The 21,024-nt window shown below is 50.4% G+C and overlaps 1 protein-coding gene across 2 annotated transcripts in view; it reads right to left on the reverse strand.

Annotated features, from left to right (window-relative positions):
• Nucleotides 1-229: 229 nt before the first annotated feature.
• Nucleotides 230-21,024, reverse strand: part of C19H4orf19 (chromosome 19 C4orf19 homolog) — a 90,923-nt gene continuing 70,128 nt past the window's right edge. For both annotated transcript variants that reach the window (XM_069494288.1, XM_069494289.1), the window contains exons 2-4: nt 20,604-20,653; nt 2,858-2,911; nt 230-1,916 (exon numbers count right to left, since the gene is read on the reverse strand). In XM_069494288.1, coding sequence (XP_069350389.1) covers nt 1,013-1,916; nt 2,858-2,889 — 936 coding nt within the window. In that variant the 5' untranslated portion in view covers nt 2,890-2,911; nt 20,604-20,653 and the 3' untranslated portion in view covers nt 230-1,012. The remainder of the gene's footprint in view (nt 1,917-2,857; nt 2,912-20,603; nt 20,654-21,024) is intronic.

The following is a 21,024-nucleotide window of genomic DNA, read 5'->3' on the forward strand; positions in this document are numbered from 1 at the left end:
CGGAGAGGGCTTGCTCATCTTTAAGGTAAGATTGGCACACGCAGTGACGGTATCAACAGTGTGACCTCGAGGGACACAGAGCCAAAGCCATGCTCTGCAAACCTACTCGGCCCCTTCCTTGAGTGTGATCTTGTCGTTTAGCTCTTTCAAGGTTCACTGATACTCTGTCTGGGAAAATTAGAACCACCTTTGAGTTAAGGCAAACAAACACATGTTTGTTATATTTTAATCAGAATCAGACATTTAATGGCATAAAACATTCCATATATGGCTTTGCTGCTCTGAAACTCATGAACTTAAGCCCAAATATGACACACACAGTGTTAAGAGTTATTTGGCCAGCCTCCCCACTCCCCAAAGAGATTAAAAAGTAATAATGCAAAAAAGTTAAGGTCAAGGTGTTTTAAAATCACATCGCAGCAATAACTAACCATTTGTTTACTGGTGACGTCTACTCCACCCTGAAAGCTGCTGAGCTTAACTTGCTGTTGAACAGGTGGTTAGTTATTAGTTCCCTGGGTGATTGTCCCTGAAGTTAAGCCATGCTCTGGGGACACATTAGGCACTTTAAGTGGGGTAGTTGCCTTTTCCAGGTTGGGTCCCAAGTTTGGCTCTCAAAAGCAAGGTAAGAAGTTTCTAGTCGGGCAGAACGCTCTGTGGAACAAAGCCCGGGGGTCTCAGAGCATTCTCACGAACCTCCTACCAGGTGTTCTGGAGAGCTTTGAGGGCTGGCAAGCAGGTTGCTTAATTTCTGCATTTGCCGTGGACGTGGGCACAGTGGCTCATTCAGATTTTTATTCTAGCGTCCCGAATGACAGCCCATCCACACAGTGATGCTTGCAATATTTAGCAAGCGGTGTGGCTCAGGTGCCGACGTTGGAACAGATGCGATGTAAACATTGGCAAGGCCGCACCGGTGCGCGCCGGAGCAATCGCCAGCCCTGCGTCTAGGGAGCAAACGCGTCTCCGCGCGCTCGGCGTGACCTCCGCACTTGCTGCGCAGACCCCTTCCCTAATCCGCCTCGTCCACGTCTTCTCCTGCAGTGGCAGCCTCTAAAGCCGCGAGGGCTTCTGCCACCGCTGCGTCCTCGTCCACGACCTCGCCATCCCCGTCTCTGTCGGAGAGGGGGGCGTCCTCCTGCCCGTTCCCTGAGTCACCCACAGGCATGGCATGAGCAGGACCCTCCTCTTTTGGAACTTCTGTTGCCACGGCCTCGTCTAATGAATCCCAGCTTCTCTTTAGCGAGAAGGCCATATTCCAACCGCGCTCCTCCGCCCCAGGGCGAGTTCCCTCCGGGGGCTCATCCTCCGCGTGGTTCTGGAAAAGGCAATCCTTTTCTTCACCATCGACACTGTCTACAGCCGGCCCCCAAAGCAGAGGGTAATCTGGGGCTGGCATCTGGAGGACTTGGTCCTGTGCTTCCGGGGCAGGACTCCGTGCCCCGGAAGGAGCTCCGGAGTCTCCGCTGCACGTGACTTGGGTCTCTTCCCGGGCCGGCAGAGCGCAGTCCTGTTTCCCGGCGCCGCCTCCCTCCGGGAAGGGGTGAGTCGGGGGGATGCTGTTTGCAGCGCTGGCCCAGGGGCCGCTGTCATCCTGGGGGGGCCTGGGATTCCCGCTGGGCTGTGCAGCCGAGGCCGGGCCGACGCCGTTGACAGCGCCGTCCGCACAGTGTCCCCCTCCAGAGTCCCCCTGCGGGAGCCACCCTAGGTGGGACCGGCTGGACTCCTGCCGACCAGTCCCTCTGCCTCTGCTCTCCGTGCTCTTCAAGCCCTCCCTCGGAGGGTCAATATTCTGTACCAGGAATTCGCTGCTCTGTTTGCCTTTTAATTTAACAGTGTCGTCTTCATCTAACTTGCAGCTGTTCACTTCGTTGACGTAGCCAGGGGAGGGCGCTTGCACCGGATCAAAGAGACAGCTGGGGGTGAGAACCATGGAAAGCAGTCAGATTCGCCCCTTCGTTTCACACTTCCCGCCACCCGCTCTGCTGCTTTCCACTATTGCTGCTAATTTAATTTCTGTGATTAGTTACTTTGAAAATCTATGTAAGTGTGTCTAAATCATATAGATATAGTTGGTATAAAAATGTTCTACCACTGGACATAGATCTTAAGAAGAGATCCAAAGGGGGTTGTGAGTGGAGAAGGTAGAAGCGGTTCATGGAATTTTAAAATAAAGAGAGTCAATAAAACAGTGTCCATTAATAGGGACATAAAGGGCTAAGTACTGATGGTCCATCCCCACAATGGAATATTATCCTGTCATTACACTGATAAATATGAAGTCTGTAGTTGCATGAAAGATACTTATAATAAATATTTTAAAAATAAAGCCAAACATCACATTATGATTGCAGTGGAGTAAACCTCATGAATGTATGTGTCTGGAGTAGAAATAGAATATTTGTTAAGGAAGCAAGACCATCACTTTTTTTTCCTTTATCTTATGTAGTTCATCCACGTTACCTCAACTTTTATGAAATGTAATATGGACAAAATTAAAAGCACACATGTGATTGGGGCGATTTATTTTCAGCGATGCCATTTCAGGCATCCTCTGAAACCCAAACTTTTGTGTTGAAGCTCTTTGAAGAAATGTAAATTCAACCTAAACCAAATACAGTCTTAGAGAACGATGGTGTTCCCAACGTGCTTTGGGAAGTGAGCAAAAAAAGCTTAAAAATCTAGGCCACATGTCCTCTTAAATGGTATCAAAACAGTTCCAAACTCTTAATTTATGAGTAATGTTGACTGTGTCCCCCGTTGGATAAAATGTACTGAATTTGTGCTTGGTCTTTAAAAGTGACTCCAGGATAATCACAAATGCCTCCATTTAGGTGAAGTGTGTTTTCAACTTTACCTTTGTATCATTTTACAGCACCTGCACCCCATCTGGATTATTTTTTGTTAACATCTGGAAAAGAAAGTGTGAAATGTAAAGAACACAGTGAATGACATGTTAGTAGGAATTAGGTTTGCTTTTTCTTTCCAGGATACTCAAAATGAACAGGGGCACCAATCTTGGCAGAAGGTAACTAGCATGTGGGTCAGGGTGGGTGCTGGCTCCCGGGAACCCTCCTTGTTCTAAAATCGCCGATTGAGAGTCCTCAGACCCTCACTGACACCGGCCGCTGTGCCAGACCCTTCCTAGCGCCGTGAGTTACCGCTCCATCTCCATCTCACGGATGAGGAAAGCACTCGTGGAGGAATGCCAGAGAGAAAGGACGGCGCCGTTAGCTAGTCCCTCGCCTCCTGCGGAGGACGGACCCGGACCAGGGCAGGGCGGCAGGGCGTGTGAGAGGTCCCTTGCCCCAGTTGGCCCTCAGGAACTAGGGGGCGACTGAGTGGGATGTCTGGTCCACAGTGCTCCACGGTTTGGCCCCGAGGAGTGTTAGGGCCCGAGTCATCAGTACCGGGACTAAATCGCTGCTGTCTTGCCTTTCCCATCACCGGGCCAATCTCAGTTCTCATCCAGGGCCTCCCTCCTCTTGCAGCTCTAAGACGTGTCGCCATGGGGACCCTGGCAGAAGGTGGACTCACTCCCCACCTGCCCACTGCCCCTGGCCCTCCCCAAGCTGGATTTCCCTCATCATTTTCCTCCGAACAAAATCTTCTCTTCATATAAAACTGACCTGTTGGTCTCCTCTTTCCTCAGAAAATCCTGAAAATTAGTGTGGACGAATTGCTAAGTTGGTCTCCATGTCTAATACCTACAGCCTTTAAAAGGACAAGCCAACGCGAGAATCAAAAGCCCCGGTCCTCCATCTCCAGGAAAGACAGACGTCATTCCTGGCTGGCTGTGTCCCTGCCTCCCCTGTCGTCTCTGTCCTTCCTGCTTTCAATCGTGGATGAATTTCCCTGGATGCTACTTCATAAGCCTTGGCCACAGTGAAAATGACTGGGCGCTGTCTAAGATATACAGATTGGCTGGTTGGCCACAGGGGACTAGATTTACACTGAAAAATAAAATCCACAAATAACCTCCTGTAGCAGGCTGAAAAATGGCTCCCCAAAAGATATCTGGGTCCTGATCCCTGGAAGCCGTGAATGCTACCTTCTATGCACACCTACCTGCAAAATCTTCCACTACGTGATTCAGTTAAGGATTTTGAGATGGTGAGACTTGCCTGGATTATCCGGGCGGACCCTAAATACAGTGATATGGATGCTTCCGGGAGGGAAGTGGAGGGAGATTTGACCATGGACAGAAGGGGAAGAGGACATGTGACCACAAAGGCAGAGATGGCAGCAAAGAGGTCACAGGCCAAGGGACATCTGGGAACGGACTAACCCCTCTGGAAGGAGTGTGGCCCTGGTCACACCTGGATTTCAGCCCAGCAATACCAGTTTCAGACTTCAGGCCTCTAGAACTGGGAGACAATAAACTTCTGTTGTTTTAAACCCCAAGTTTGCAGTGACTTGCATCAGCAGCACAGGAAACTAGAACATCCCCAAGTCACTTCATTCCTGAGCACCAAACCCTTGTCAGTCAGACCCTGCTCAGGAGGACTAACGAATCTGCAGAGAGTCCCCCGGGCCACCCCACCCTGTGTCTCTTGTCACCCTTTCTCTCGTTACTATGCTTCATTTTTCTTCCTAGCACGTGTTCCCACTGACATTTTGTCACAGGTTTATTTGTTTATGATCCATCTTTTCCATGATGACGTGAGCCCTGTGGGGTAGGGCCTTTCTTCAAGTCTGATCCCCCAGCACTTAGGAAAATACCTGGTACACAACAGACAGTTAATAACTATGTGTGGAATGAATGAATTCCCTAATGGCTATAGGTTAAAAACGAGAGCAGGACCTGAGAGTGTCTGTAACCAGTCAAGGCATTCCTGGTGTGTGCCAACCATGTCACCCAGGTGTGACGAGGGCGGGCCCTGGGGACAGAAAACTCGGTGCAGAGCCCAGTTCTGCTTCCCACTCGCTGTGGACTCAGGACCTCGGCCACCTCGTCTGTAAACGGGGACAGTAATATTCCTACCATATGGCACTGTCGGGGATTACGTAAGTTAATACTCACAATGGGCACAGACCAGTGTCACATCCAGCCCTGTTCGTACATAGCGTATAAAAAGAAGATGGAGGCCTTGAACCCAAGCAAGATGTCATCTAGTTGCCACGACACAGGCACGCAAACAAGAGCACTGACAGTGCCAAGCAGTACTGGGTTCTGGAATAAGGGCCCAGTGGTGTATTTCTAGCAGCTGTGACACCAACTGAACGACAGAGACCCCCAGTGCAACAGCAGCCCCACAGAGAGAGAAATCGCTGGGGGCTTCGCGGGTAACGTACGCGTATAACCTTTTACTTTTTCAAAACACTTGCAGTTAAATAACCCCATTTCCAAAGCCCAGGATTTTGCTCCCAGCCTCTGCTCCCACTTATGTTCCCTGTCTGCGACCCGTCCCAGGTCAGCCGTGTAGATGAGCCGGGTGAGAAGTGCACGTGCACCTCCGCCCCTCCTGCCCCCCACCCCCGCCCCCCGCAGTCTGCTCTGAAATCCCGACTCTTTCCATACTTGCAATACATTTGTTTATCTTGGACTGTTTAAAAAAAATTAGGATAGGTAGCAAAAAAACAGTCAAAGAAAAGGAAAAAGGGGCTTAGAAGTGTTTGAGAAACACAAAGGCAGACTGGATGATAATCATGTAACTGAAGCAGTCATAAAATATTAATCATTGAAAACCTCGGGTCAACTTTATAATGAGAATTGTCCATGGGCAAGGGTTTCTTCTGAAATAACTAAATGGAAGAAAGAAAGGAAGAGGGAAAGAAAGAAAAAAGAAATAAAAGAGAGAGAGAGAAAGAAGAAAAAGAAAGGCCAGGCATGTCTCGAGTGACACCGTGTGTCCCCAGAGATGCAAGACTGGCCCTGGGGCACCCGGCCCAGGAGGAGCTGGAGCGCTGTCCGCCCCCGGCCCCCCCCCCCCCCCCCGCCTCCTGCTGTGGCTCAGGCCACAGGAGCCACCTGTGCCAAAATGAGATGCCTGCTCAGGTTGGAAAGCCCAACGCAAACACCGCCACTTCCCTGCCGCTTAAAGAGATGACACAGCCTCTGTGGCTTCTAGGCTCCCTCCTCCCCCAGGAAAACCACAGGACCAATACTGTTCTTCAAAGCCAGGCAATTATAAAGGAGGTTTCCCCCTTTCAGGACTGGGTTTGCAGTTGGGATTCTGCCCCATTGCCTCCCTTCGGGGCGCACCCCATGGGTGGCCTACAGACCTGGTGCCATACCTGAGGGCCATGCTTCTGCGCCTCTCCGGAGCCCAGTGGGGCCAGCCTCTTCCTGGTTCGACGTTCTGCCCTCTCTCACCTCGCCCCGTGTTGTCCTTCCCCAGCAACATTCCTTCTCTCAACCAGACGGGCTCTAGCGTCCAAGGCTGTGTGACCACTGACGAAAAGGGTGGGGACACGTGTATTTACACCCAACCCCTGCATGCCCGCATCTACGATTAGTCTTCCTTCTATGATGTGTCAGATCAGATTCATTTCTCTGTTCATATGTCCCTCCCACATCCGCATCTTGCTTGCAGCAAGGAGTTCTCCGAAGCCCAGGTGCAAAAAGGAAATAGTCCTTGTCTGGCATGCGATATATGGAAATGGGAAAAAAATATATGCTCTTTTGAAGTCAGACCGAGTTCAAAACGAGCTGTCTGCCTGCTTTCTTCCTCTCTACCCTTTGACAACAGCTAGCTTAAAGGTAAGAGCTCAGTCGTTGGGTGCTTTATTACCAAGCAGAATTGAAATTTGCTTTCTCTTTGGAGTATAAAAAAGCAACAGGGAAGCAAAGGGCAGATCCTTTGCTTGGTTTACACAGGGGAAAAACAAACACCATTAGGATGGCTGTGTCCATCCACCGCTCCTGGAGTCCTGTGTTTTGTGTTGAAGTTAAACAGTCCTGTGTTTGAAGATGGCCGTGCTAATGCCCGTCAGTTGCTGGTGAAGCCTCGTTGCTGGAAAATCCCGTTTCACAAGGCGGGTAGCTTTGGAGGTGCGGGAAGGGAAGACCAGAGAGGGCCAGGAGTTTTCGAACCAGACAGAGAAACTGACTATTTGTGAGGAAGTCATGAGAATGTGAAAAAGGCTCAACCTATCTGGAAAGAGCTGGCTTTGAATAGTGCTAGTCTGAAAGAATGACAAGGACAGGTCAAAAGGACACAGAAGTTAGCTTATAGGAGTTTTGCTGGCCAAATCTGGAAAACTGGAGCATCACAATAAATACTACTATAAGGATCCATGAGTCTACACTGAGATAAACAAAATAAGGGAAATGCAATGCTCTGCCTCGCAAGTAGGAAACCAGCCTACAAACATACAAGAAAGAATGGATCTAGAAAGTCGCCATTTGACAGCCTTCCAAGTAAGAATCACCAGTGGACTGAGACCAGTGGGTGCAAGTCTGAGGTGAACAGTGGATCTACTCTCAAAGTGTCCCCCACCGCAGGCGTGAGGGTGCCCTCGCACGCAGCACAACCAAGTGACCTAAGGTAATATCGTCACGGTGAGACCGAGGAAACGCACGTGGCTCCTGATGGGTGCACTGAGAACGCGCCATCACTGCTGTGATTTTCCTGCCAAAAGAGCACATCCTAACTGAAACATGAAGGGCATTTAGCAAAGCAATGGCCTGTACTCTTAACAAGTTATGAAAGAGCAAAGAAAGGCTGAGGAACTATTCCAGACTGAAGCAGACTTAAGAGGCAGGACAACCCAACGTGCTGCATGGCCTTCTTGCTCAATGGTCACGGACTAGGTAATAGTATTAAGTCAATGTTAATTTCCTGCTTGTGATCATTGTACTGGGATTATATAAGAGAATGCCCTGTTTTTAGGAAATGCATAGTGAATTGTTTAGAAATAAAGGAGCATGGTATGTATAACTTATTAAAATGATTCAGAAAAAAATTTGTGTGTGTAGAGAAAGAGAGAGGGCAATGAAGCAAATGTGGTAAATGTTAACATTTAGGGACTCTGGGTAGAGGATATATGGAGACTCTTTGTATTTTCCTTGAAACTTTTCTCTTAAGTCTGAAATAATGTCAAAAGAAAAAAATTAAAAGGGAGAAAAAGGTGTGAAGCTAAAAATGAACGTGCTAATCTAATGTCAGTTCTTATTCTGCTTCTTACAACCTGGGCTAGGACCTAACACCTTCAGGGAATCACTGATATTAAGATATTCCCTATAAATTAGACCACGCAGAAAGGTCTTGGAAGGGAGTCCATCAAAAGTCCCCTGGCCTTTCTGAACTTAGGTGTCATCCTGTGTACGTGCTGAAGACCTTTGCGCAATGTACAGTCCCGCGCGCTAGAACTCAGGAGGCAAGTAAGTTCTGATTCTTATCCTCAGGCTGGGGCAGCATCTCGGAAAGGGACTCACTGTCCAGCTCTGGCGCTGGCCGGCGCCTGCCTCCCCTGTCCCACACGCACTCCTCCCCGGCAGTGCCTGACCTGGCCAGCCTCCAGCTCCCACGGGGCACTTCATCCGTGTCACTCAAATGGAGGATTGACTGGTGAGTGATGGGCGGGAATGGCTGAGTGATGGGTACGAGATTTTATAGATTATTCCCATAGGGTCTATCCTTTCCATGATCAAATCTCCCCTACCCAGTGGCCCAAACCACAGGCCAATTGCGTGAGCTGAGAGAGGTGGACGAGAATGTGGTTCCCTTCCCAGCTTGGGAAACAGCAAAACCTCCGCCGTGCAATTCCAGGGGCCAAAGATGTTCTCCTTCAAGGGTTCTCGTCAACGAACTGCTAAAGCAGCTGTTGGGAACTGGATTGAGTTTATAGAAATTGAAGTATTTGGAAGAGAGGTACAAGAAAATGAAACACATACATTTCAGCTCTGTTCTGAAAAACCAACTTGCTAATGTTTAGAAAACACAGCCCGGGATTTCCTGTGAGCTGCCAGTAGGTGAAGTCAGCAAATGTTCAGTGAGCCACTACTGGGGACTGAGGTCCTGGCTCAAGAGAAATGAATGAAGGTAACTAGCAGGAGCTGAGCCCCCTTTCCAGAAGAAATGAGAGACCGCCTGCCCAGCTGCTCAATCTATGCTGCAAAAGGACTGGAAGACACACTCTGGACTGCTCAATCTCATGGCAGAGTCATTTCCTCCTTTCTGGGTAGGCTTAGAAAACTCACTGGGACAAATTTTTCTGGGGCGCTTAATTTTCTCCTGAAGAGGCTGAGCTTCGGTTATTTTGGAGAGCTCGAAAGATTCCGTGCAGACTGTTGTCGTCAGCACCACCAAATAGTCCATTTCATGCATCCTCAGTAGTCGACGTGCTAGGATGTTTGTGTCAGCATCACCTAGAACTGGGTTGGACGGGCTATTTGTGTGCTAGATGTGTTCCTAGTTCCCCCTCTCCAAAAAAAAGGTCTCCCTGGTCAAAACAGGTTTGGGAACAACAGAGATTAATCTGCTGAGGAGCACATTCATGGTTATGAAAAGGAACTGTGTCACTTTGTTTAAGCCACTATTTCCCCAAATTATTTGACCACAGAACTTTATTTTCATAACAAACTTATTAACAACCAACAGAACTCATGTTTTGTGGAAAACTTTGGGAAAAATGACTATCGAAGTGACAGTCTTAATCATCAGGGGAGTTTTATGCCCCAAACTAACACCGTTACATGGTGTCTGGGTGAACGTAGCCGGGCAAAGTCTGCGCTCCGGTGTCAGAAGTCCACGTCCCAGCCACAGCTTCATCCCCGAGGGCAGGGACATGGGAATGTCACTTCAGCTCACGTCTAACAATCGTCTAAATGGTAAAGTGGGAAAGAAAGGGAATGTCCGTCCACTCATCCACTCGGCTTACATTTCATCTCACTGAATCCTGAGAGCTGCGCTGAAGGCAGGCATTCGTGCTTCCCCTTCGCAGGCGGGGCAGCCACTCAGCAGCTTGCCAACTAGCCCATCGCAGGACTATCTGGGCCCCAAGCCCACGCCCATCCCAGGCCATGATGCTGAGTGAAGGGAGAAGCCTTCTTTTCTGGTTTCCTCCCTCCGGCCCCAGGTTCTCCATCTCATCCCCTCAGGTCTGTAGCTCTTCAGTAAAGGGCTCTTCAGCCTCTGCCAGGAGGGGCTGCTGACCAACAGCTGGACCCCTGGCATGGGGACAGAGTGTGTCACAGCAAAGTCTCTGGGAGGGATGGGGGTCTCAGATCAGGGAGACCCCTGAGGGTGGAGGAGGTGCCCCCCTTCTCCACTGGGAGTGGGCTGGGGGAGGTGCAAGCTACCAGGCGGGAGGGAAGGCAGCTGGTGGGTTCCAGAGCACTGGCCGGCGACCCCGAGCCTGCTGGCATGCCTGCATTTTAATAGGAAACCATGTAAAAATAAGTTTCCAGGCCGTGTGTGGGTGGCTTACGCCTGTAATCCTAGCACTCTGGGAGCCTGAGGTGGGAGGATCCCTTGAGGCCTGGAGTTTGGGACCAGCCTGAGCAAGAGCGAGACCTCATCCGTACAAAAAAATAGAAAAATTAGCCAGTCGTGGTGCCTTGAGCCTGTAGTCCCAGCTACTGGGGAGGCTGAGGCAGGAGGATCGCTTGATCCCAGGAGTTTGAGGTTGCTGTGAGCCATGACGACACCACTAGCCCAGGCAGCAGAGTGAGACTCTGTCTCCTAAATAAATAAATAAATAAGTTTCCAGGAGCTAAAGGAACTGGTCTCTGAAAGTGACATGTCTCTGTTGAAACTGGTGTTCCTCAGTTAAGGGTGGCCCGGGGCCCGCTGGAATCGTGCCGTTTAAAGGGCTGCCGCGCTGGCCTGCCCCAGGCTGCCTGCTGGCTCACCTGAGGAGGGTGTCTAGCTGCTCCCATGGTGCTCCCGTCGCAGGGACTTTGAGGAACAGGCCAGCTCCTGGTCCCGTGACTTCACTGCTGCTGAGTTCACGGGATCTTCTGATCTTTGATGTCTGTGTTGAATGTGGAAACAGACTTTTTTTTTTGTCACTCCCCTTTTTCTTCCTTTGGTGCTTATAGAAGTATAATATGTCACAATCATTTTAATGGGTCTGGAAGACATTTCATATGGCCCTTTCCTCCATCCAAGATCTGATGCCAGTGTTTTCCTTTTCCGATGTAATTAGTCTACTGTCCTTATGGGTACAGAGAAATCATGTAACTTGCCCCAGGTTATAAAAGTTAGAAAGTAGGATTGTGTAGCTCTTAGTAATGCTGTTGCTATTGTTTTCATTATTATTACTATTTCCTGGCATGCATCCTGGTAGGCTGTTTCCCTCTGAGTCCTCTGGATTACACAAGAAGCTTGTGCCCCCATAGGTTGTGCAAGAGGACCGGGTTCTCCGGATCTGGGCCCCGACAGTTGTACAGCTGTGCGTGCGTCCACTCACCACCAGGTGGCAGTGTACAGCGGCGATTTCATCCGATCTCGAAGGAGGGACGAGGGAGAAGAAAGGCCCGGACTCAAGAAATACGGCACAGTGTGGGTGCTTTGCTATGTGGCAAGGTAAGGAGGAGGTGACGTGGTCAGTATTTCTGATGGTTACCATCACCACGGCACCACAATCTGGCAGGGCTTCCTCTAGCACCGGCCAGGCACGGGGTGGACGGCGGTGGGGCCGAAAGGCTCCTGCGATTCCAGAGGGGAAAGAGGCTCTTTTCACGCAGCGACTGCATGACAAGCGCCGAATGGGACAGTCTGGGCTCCTCTCTGCCTCCGGTAAGCTTGGGCAACACTTCTGCGGAGGGGCTGGGGAGAAGGGGCCTGTGGAGTTGGAAGGGGTCCAGCTCCTTCCCCCGCCGCGCCTGTGCCCCGGACCCGGGGCTGCCCACGGTGTGACCCGCTCCATCTTCAGATGGGGCAAATGGCCCCGAACCGGGTGGTCAAGATAAGCCACAAAATAGACATGGCCCAAGGGGAAGGTCTGGGGGAGGAAGCCCATTATTTGCATTTAAAATACAATCAGAATATTGTGTGTGAAAAGGCAAAACCTGCGTGAATTGTCAGAGGGAAACAGAAATGCCCAGCTCTGCTGGTGGCTTGTGGCCAGCCCTCTGGACACTCCCCAGCCTCCGGGATCTCCCCTATTCCTGTGGGGACTGTTTTAGGGAGAAGAGTTGGAGAAGCTCCACCTCAGTTCTCTGGACTGCAAATTCCCAGGAGTGGGCTCCTGTCTGGAGCAGATGAGCTGTGATTCACCGCAGAACAGAGACTGGGGTTTGTGTGTGGACAGAGAGAGAAGCAGAGGACACTGGGCCATAAGGAATCCGCCTGGGTTCCAGTGGGGCCCGACAACTTGTGTTTCCTACAAGCTGAGGCTGCCGGCTGGGATCACACTTCGAGAACCATAGCTTTTCTGCTGCAGGGAGATAAAGGCAGCCCAGGCCTCCTGGCTCTGCTGCGTTGCTGGCTGGTTTAGGTGAGCTGTACTCCAAGGAGGAGGATCAGCATCCTAAGAACCCTTGTGCCTTGGTGTGTCCTTGGCATGCCAGTGGGGTCCCTGCTGTCGTTGCTGACTCCTTTTGGTGACAAAGGGTAGCCCAAACCGAGTTGTCCAACACGATCATTTGGTTAGAAAAACGTTTTGGTCATAAACCAACACCTGTAGTCACTATTCTCAATCCCATCCCCAACTGCTGCAGTTTTAACTGTGGTCTTTAAGTGTCTAAGAATTGTGTCCATTTTTCAGAATTTGCATTGGAACATTTTCTGATGTATGTTCAGCCTATTATCCTTCTCTGTGGGGCTGTTGCAGGGAACAGTTGGAATAAACCAAGCATCTGATAATGTGGAATTCACTGGAACGAACTAAATGTTTAATAATTGGGGAGTAGCTGGAACAAACCTAAGGCACTGGGTGGCCCCCGCCTGTTTGCTCGCAGATCCTTTGCCTGCCTTGCCTTGGTCAGCTCCGGTTCCCGGACCTCCACACCACAGAGGCTCTCTCCGCTTGCCCTCTGGACCTGGGCAGGCCCCGCTGCTGGAAGGCGCTGGCGGGAGCCGGGAGAAGCCAGGGAAGTCCTTCTTCCTGCTCTCTGCCCTGGGCTGTATCCTGTCCTCCCCGGCAGTGACCGTGTGTCCTCTACAGCTCTGGACGCCCAACCGCGCTTCCCTCCACGGGGCCAGCGTGGCAGCCCCTCGCCGTGGCCCCAGGCGCTGCCCCGGAATCTGCTTCTGTCCCTCATGGCGGGCGGAAACGTCTTCCTGCTTTGAGTCTCCGAGTTACCTGACCATCTCATTTGGTTCTCAGCTCTTCCAATACCTGAGTAACCGAATGACCAGATAAAACTCCCTCTGAAAGAAGGGGGTCTCCAGTCCTGGCTGGATCTTGCCTACTGCAGATAAAATCCTGGCCACAGGTTTTCTGTCCAAGTTACTAAATAACACACAGTCTCAGACTCTGCAAAAATTGTTACCTTGTTGCTGCTTCCTGGGGAAGGACTGTGGCCCCACGGCCACCAAGCTGTCCTCCCTTTCCCAGCCCAGAGCAGTCTGTGTGCCGTGCAGCGCCACTGCAGGACGGGTCCCCTAGCTTCCCTTCCAAGCACCTAAACTCCTCCTGAATATCAGTATTAATATTCTAAAACTGCCACTGGAGAAAGGATAGGGGCATATGGACCTTCTTGCTGTTTTCAGTAATCTCACGAAAATGTTCCACATCATCCACGGGTGTGAGTGGTGGTTACAAAGGAAGTCGAGATGTTCCTTATGTCTGCCAAGATACGGAAGGTCCTGCCTATTACTGGTACAGGCATCGGCCCTGTTAGCCCATTCCCTGTTATCAATGTCCTATCGGGAAGCTGATTTTTAGTATACCCCTAAATGCCTCAGTGAGGCTCCAGTTCAACACCTTAAGAAAAACACCTAAAACTCTTGTAGCTGGTAATCCAGATATCCCCAAGTGCTCACCAAGCTTTCGAAGTATATGTATGTTGAGGAAGTCACGCCGGTTGTCACAGATACTCTGGAGGGGCCGTGGCTGAGACCCTGGAGAGAGCCGGACTCACTGCACATGCACTCTCGTAGACAGCCACAGGTTTCCACCAGCGGTGCAGAACTGGACGTTTTCTCCAAAGTCTGGGGCAGAACCTGGTTCCCGGATGCACCGACAGACCACGTCACTGGAAACCGAAGCAAGCCTGTCGCCCAGGGAGAATCCCCACAGCACCAAGGTGCAGACCCACCAGGAGCCAGGGTCAGGGCATGAGTGCCCGGGCGGCTCTTGGTTTCTGACAGTATGGACAAGTGTACTTTCGAGAATTCTCAGATAATACAAACGTAGTTTACTTGAGAAGAAGATTTTTAAAATCTGAAATGAAGATAATATTTTTTCACTCAACACACGCAGTTCTATGTCTTTTTCCCACGGGACGCAGTGGACCCTCTTCTATCACACTCTTGAGCGTTGCAATAACATCCTCTGACAAAACTCAGCGCAACTCGGCTTGTGAGGCCGATTTGCCTGACTCTGGGTCAAGTTCCAAAGGAAGCTCAGCATCACTAAGGTTTTCTGCTTGAAATGGTCAGAGACACCCTCGGCATTACTGCACGATCACTTGCATTGTCACGGCTGCATTCCCAGAAGGGCTGGTCAAAGCATTTGTATGGAATCATGCAGGAGGGGGCAGTATATGAGGAAATACGTTTGGTCTTTGTCACTGGCTCTTGGCACAGAACACCTAAAAGCCGTGGAATTTCCCCAGTGATAAGAGTATCTTTTGTTATTCATAATGAGCCCCTTTCCATCTGCCCTGGTTTGCACGAGTGAGGTCACTTTTAGGGCGGGGCCCAGACAGCCTCAGGGTGCGGCCACTCACGGAAAAGACCCAGCGATCAGAGAGTTGGACTTTCAGCCCCATCTATCCACTTCTGGGAAAGGGTTGGGGCTTCCTGGAGATCAAGCTTTATAAAAACTCTTGGACGATGTGATTGGACGCACTTCTGGGCCAGTGAGCTGCGTCCATGTGCTGGGGGGATCACACCCCGGCCCCACCCCACAGGGACAGAAGCTCCTGCACTTAGCACCCTTCCGGCCTCACCCTATGTACCCTCCATCTGGCCACGAGTACGTCTATACCCTTTGTAATAAACTGGTCAGCGTAAGTAAAGTATTTCCCTGAGCTCTGTGAGCCATTCTAGCAAACTGTCGAGCCCAAGGAGGGGCGTTGTGGGAGCCCTGATGTGCAGGCGGTCGTAAGCACCGAAGGCCTGGACAAGCAGTTGGTATCTGACGCGGGGGCAGCCTCGTGGGACTGAGTCCTTAGTTGTGAGGACCCAGAGAGTTGAAGAATTGCTGCGTGGTGTGGAAAAAACCCACACGTTTGCCATTGGGAGTGAGGTGTTCTGCGTGAGAGTACAGAGAGAAGAAAGGGTGTGGTTTTTCTCAGAGGGGGTTGGAAGAGGTGGAAGAACTTACACACCCTGTGCGTAGAATGCAGGCCAGTATTGCAGTTATGGGAGTGGGCTCCGAAGTCAAAGTCTGCAGTGTTATAAGCTGGCTGACTTTGAGTAAGTCTCTACTCTGAATCTCAGCTTTGCTAACTGTTAGATGGGGAAAATAGTAACACCTAGGCTTGCAGGGTTCTTAGGAGAAGCACATGATTTAAACATGAGATGGGCCTGGCAAACAGTAGGCTCTTAGTAAACATTGGCTGTGGCGTGTTCATGGGCATTGTGGGAATATTCTTTAACCATTGGGTGCGAGTCACTTTTAGACACTGAATAAACACGGGCAATGTTCTGACCAAATCCTCCCTGGAACTACATGGAATTTTGGGAATGTCTCTAATTTTGCTAAGTAGCCTCATCCTGGAGATGGCAGTAGTCTGGAAGAAACCTGAAGCATTTGGACAGGCCCCGTGAGGACACAGCAGGAAGGTGGCTACCTGCAAGCTGGGAGGAGTGCCCTCACCAGAAACCGAATTAGGTGGCACCTTTCATCTTGGACTTCCCAGTCTCCAGAACCGTGACAAAATTATTTTCTCTTGTTTAAGCCATTCAGTCTACAGTATTTTGTTATGACAGGCTTAGCAGACTAATACAGTGCCCAAACCAGAAAGAATCTCAGAAAACTTCCCATCCAGCCACCTTATTTTATAAATGTGTTTCTGAACTCAAGGCTGAAGCATAAACTGGTAACAAGACAAGAAAAAACCACAAATTGTCCCATACTTGTAGATGACCTATGTGTGCAGAATCGGAACCCCAGGGTTTTTCTGAAGTACAGTAAAAATTGTTTTTGCACTTGGAAAGACTGAGCACGGTTTGGAGGCCTCAAATATCCCTGACGCCTATGGGGGTAAGACATTCTGCTAATTACTAAGACGCAAAGAGGTAGTAGAAGATCTCTGCTGTGTGTTAAATGACTTACCAACCATTCATGCAACAAATATTTCCTGAGCACCTATTATGTGCCAAGTATTAAACCTGATTCCAGGAATCTAAAAAGAGTTTATAGTCCCTCAAGGGAGACAGATATATAAATAGATGACTAATATAGGTCTTTTTTTTTTTTTTTTTGAGACAGAGTCTCATTCTGTTGCCTGGGCTAGAGTGAGTGCTGTGGCGTCAGCCTAGCTCACAGCAACCTCAAACTCCTGGGCTCAAGCAATCCTTCTGCTTCAGCCTCCCAAGTAGCTGGGACTACAGGCATGCGCCACCATGCCTGGCTAATTTTTTCTATATATATTTTTAGCTGTCTGTGTAATTTCTTTCTATTTTTAGTAGAGACAGGGTCTCGCTCTTGCTCAGGCTGGTCTCGAACTCTTGACCTTGAGTGATCCTCCCGCCTCGGCCTCCCAGAGTGCTAAGATTACAGGCGTGAGCCACCATGCCTGGCCCTAATACAGTTTTATAAGCACTAGATTCAAATACATCATATAATGCCACACAGGACAAGGAGTTCAAGAGTAACCTTAGGCAGACTAGAAAAGGCTTGTGGGCAGACTGGTGCTGGTGGATTCCCAGAGTGCATTCCAGGGAGCATCTGGTGCAAAGGCAGGAATGCTGCCTCCTGCACTGTATCCCTTACGCCCAACCTCTTTCCCTGTGCACTGCCATTGCCCTGTTCTACACCACCAGCCTCCCTCTCACCTGGATTAGTGCAGCATCCTCCTGTCACGTACACTCGCGTCTCCCTCTAACACCTCTGCCACATACAAATCACACGATCTTTTAGACCATGAATCTGAATCAGTATCACCCCCCTCTCCTAAAACTTGTAAGAGGTGTCCAGTGTCCTCAGGATATTTAATAACATAAAATAATGAAGATGATGATAAAAATATCAAACCTACACAGCCCTTCTACGTACCAGGTATTAATCTCCATGCTTCACATACACAGTTGGTTCTCATTGTTGGTGGACTCTGTGTGTGTGAGCTCCCCTACTCACTAGAATTTATCTGTGACCCCAGAATCAGCACTCATGGCGCTACTGTGGCCACTCATGGATGTGTGCAGAGTGGCAACAATTTAAGTCATCTGACGCGTATGCTTCTAGCTGAGCTCAAACAAGGCGATGCTGTGCCTTCTCGTTTCAGCCCCCATATTTTACACAGGTGTCCTTGTTCACTGCCCTCTTTTTTGCATTTTGTTGGTGATGTCACTATTTAAAACGGAGCCCAGGCATAGTGTCCCAGTGCTGTCTAGTGTTGCTCAGTGCAGGACGGCTGCAATGTGCTCACAGAGAAAATATGTGTGTTATATACGCTCTGTTCAGGAATGAGTATAGTGCTGTTAGCCCTGAGTTCAACGTTAATGAATTAACAACACATGTTTTAAATAAGGTGCCTTTAAATAGAAGCACATATAAAACAAGGTTACGTATTGATGGGTTGATGAAAATGCTATGACCAGAGGCTTGCCGGAACTCAGCCGTGTGTTTGCTCTGGGAGCGATGGTTCAGTATTCATTAACTCACTGTTCGAGGCCACTCTGTAGAACAAACTACAGTGAATCATGCGTATCGACTGCAGTAACTCACTTAAAACTAGCAAGAACCTTATAGAATAAAGGGCAAAATTTTTTCTATCATCTTTTCTAATGCCCTAGTGCATCATCTCTCCTTTCTTTCCCCAACTCCACTGGTCTTACAAATCTGTAACTTTATGTTTCTTTCCTAGTCAAGGACCTTGTCGTGGGCTATTTCCTTTGCCTTCTCACCCCACCTGATCAAAACCAGCCAGTTTAGATCCCTGCTATTCCACCCACGTCATCTCTCACTGTGCCTTTTATTCAATCAATTGTTTGACGTCTTTCTTGCCTTCTCAACTCCGTGCCCCGTGAGTCTCCTGCTCACTGTCCTGCCCTGATCCTCTGCTCTCGGTAGGTGGGGGAGAGAGCCCGCAAGGAAGACCGGGAAGGGTGCTCAGAGAGGGAGGAGGGAATCGGGCCTTACACCGAGAAGCAGGAGGGGAGGGAGTTAGACGTGAGGGAGTCTTCCTTAAGGAGCGCTGTCAGATGCCTCAGAGAGGAGGAAGGATGCAAAGTGCACGTGGGTTTTGTCACAAGGCGGTTAGTGGTGAGAAGTGGGGGAGGGCCGTGGAGCGATGGAAGTGTGTGTCCGGGCGAGGTGGGATGAGGAATGCATGGGACACGTGACAGGGAGGATGGAGACCTCTCACGGGCGTGGCGGGATGGGGAGAAGAAGCGAGTAGTTACAGTAGAGAAGGATATAGGATTGCAGGATTGGTCTGTAGAGGGTAAAAAATAAATACGTTGTATAAGCTGAGGAGGAAACAGTTGAGAGAAATTGACCAGGAAATCTAGTCCAGATCACGGGCGAAGCAGGGCTCCCCGCTTCGTCCCTGGAGCCCCCAGGGGAAGGAGTGGCAGTGAGTGCAGGTGAGGACACTCCTAGGTGTGAAAGCTCGGAGCGCAGAGATTCGGACTGGTGTGTTGGAGAAGAGCAACCGCTGAAAGCCGGCTGAGCAGAGCCGAGCACTGGCTGCCGCTGGCACCGGCAGTCTGAGTGAGGCCAACACGTGTGGTTCTGCGTTCCCCCTCTCCCAGCAGTGCCCAGCAATCTGGGAAAAGGCCCACAGGGTGAGGGTTGTCACACTGTTCCCAGGCTGAGGTGCAAGACAACAGGGCTTGGGTCTTGAGGGTGCTGGCGAGAGTGGCTGAGGCAACGGGCTGTGGGGTCTGCAGTGGACAGGGAGCGCTGTGTGGCCAGGAGCCCGGCTAAGGGACAAGGGGGAGCCCTGGGGGATGGAGATCCTAATGCGGTTGGGAAAAACTAGCCAGTGACCTGGCGTCCTTGAGCATGAAGAACTTGGAGCCATAAGAGATGGTGCCTTGGCATCCGTACCTTAGAGTTTATGATGAGTAACGTGGTCCAGGATGTGGCCATAGAAGGTGACTGAAATGCAGTGGAAGGGGGTAGATGAGAGTGTAGAAGGTCATGAAGGCTGTACAGCTACGGTGTGGATCTGGAGTGGCTGGGAGGTCCCCGGTCGATGGCAAGTAGTAGGGAAAAGGACAGAAGAGGCTGATGACATGGACCTCAAAGGAAGATCCGGTCTGCACAAAGGCGGCAGCTTGACTGTCGAGCACTTGCAAAGGAGAACAAGGATAATGCCAACAGTACGTCCGGGAGACACAGAGTAGAGAACAGGTCGGCTCCATTAGCGTGAAATACACAGAAGAATGTATTACAAGTCGGGCTGAAGATGGAGATGGTAAGGAGGGGAGGAGACCCAGAAAAGACAAAGGGGAAGAAGGTCTGGCTGCTGTGGCTCGGACACGGTCTGCTTGGCCCCACCAAGTCTCCGCTGAAATCGACCCCCAGGCTTGGGCGTGGGGCCTAGAGGGAGGTGTCCGTGTCTCTCATAACAGATTACTGCCCTCCCTGGAAGGGGCTGAGTGAGTTCTCACTCTGTTAGTTTCTGTAGGAGCTGGTTGTCAAAAAGAACCTGGCACCTCCTCCCTTCCTCCCTTGCTGTGTGATCTCTGCACACGGTGGCTGTCCCCCGCCTCCCGCCGCGAGGCCACGAGCGGAATCTCCCCGACGCCCTCACCAGACGCAGCTGCCCACGCCACGCTTCGTGTACGGCCCGCAGAACGGGGAGCCAGAGACGCCCCTTTTCCTTACGAATTCTCCAGCCTCGGTATTGCTTTACGGTAACACAGACGGGCCAACACTGGCTCCTCAACTCGAGAGTGTACCGGAGTCACCTAGAGGGTGATACCACCCCAGGGCTTCTGATGTCGTAGGTCTGGGGTCGGGTCTGAGAAACTCCCTTTCTAACTAGTGCCCAGGTGGGGCTGATGCGCTGGTCCTGGGACAGGACTCTGAGTCCTGCTGTTCTGTGGGCCTCGTCCTTCCCGGAGAAGCCCCACACTGCCCGTGGGGACGGCCCGGAAATCTCTCAGGGTGAGGACGTGGCTGAGTCACGCCTCATCACATGGGTGACAACTGTACCCAAAACAACAAGAATAAAAAGGAGATTTCAGATTCTGCTCAAACGTGAATGAGCCAGGAAGAGACTGTAGGGACTGGTCTGCCTACTGGCTTTAAGGTTCTAGGTGATAAAAACTGTGGTAAGAGACCAAGGGACAGAACAGTTAATGAAAAGTAGAAAGAATAGACTTTCCTCCCCCCAGTGCATAGAAAAATAAAATAAAATGGCTTACCTGTTACAGAGATTGTTCCTTAGATTTCTCTAGAAGTTTAACTTCTCTTCCTGTGACAAAAAAAAGTTGAAAGTTGAGATCTGTGTGTTGCCTCTTTTCCCAGCCGGGCTGTGTCATGAATGTGTTTCCTGAGGGGCGCTGGGCGGTGACGTGGAGCTTGTGGCCTGAACAGGGAGCCCAGGCAGGCACGGGGTTTGCAGCCCAGCTCCCGACATCCAGGAACCAACCAACAACTAACCACAACTCCACTGTCCCATCTATGGAATCAGATGGTAGTGAGAATTCCATGGTGCCACAGGCAAGCTGAACCACGCCTGGCATGTTGGAATTGTTCAACAACCCAAAGCTATCCACTATGGTCTGAATGTTTGTATTTCCCCCAAAATTCATATTTTGAAACCTAATCCCCAATATGGTGGTA

The sequence above is a fragment of the Eulemur rufifrons genome, chromosome 19 (genome assembly GCF_041146395.1).
Source record: "Eulemur rufifrons isolate Redbay chromosome 19, OSU_ERuf_1, whole genome shotgun sequence".
Taxonomy (NCBI): Eukaryota; Metazoa; Chordata; class Mammalia; order Primates; family Lemuridae; genus Eulemur; species Eulemur rufifrons.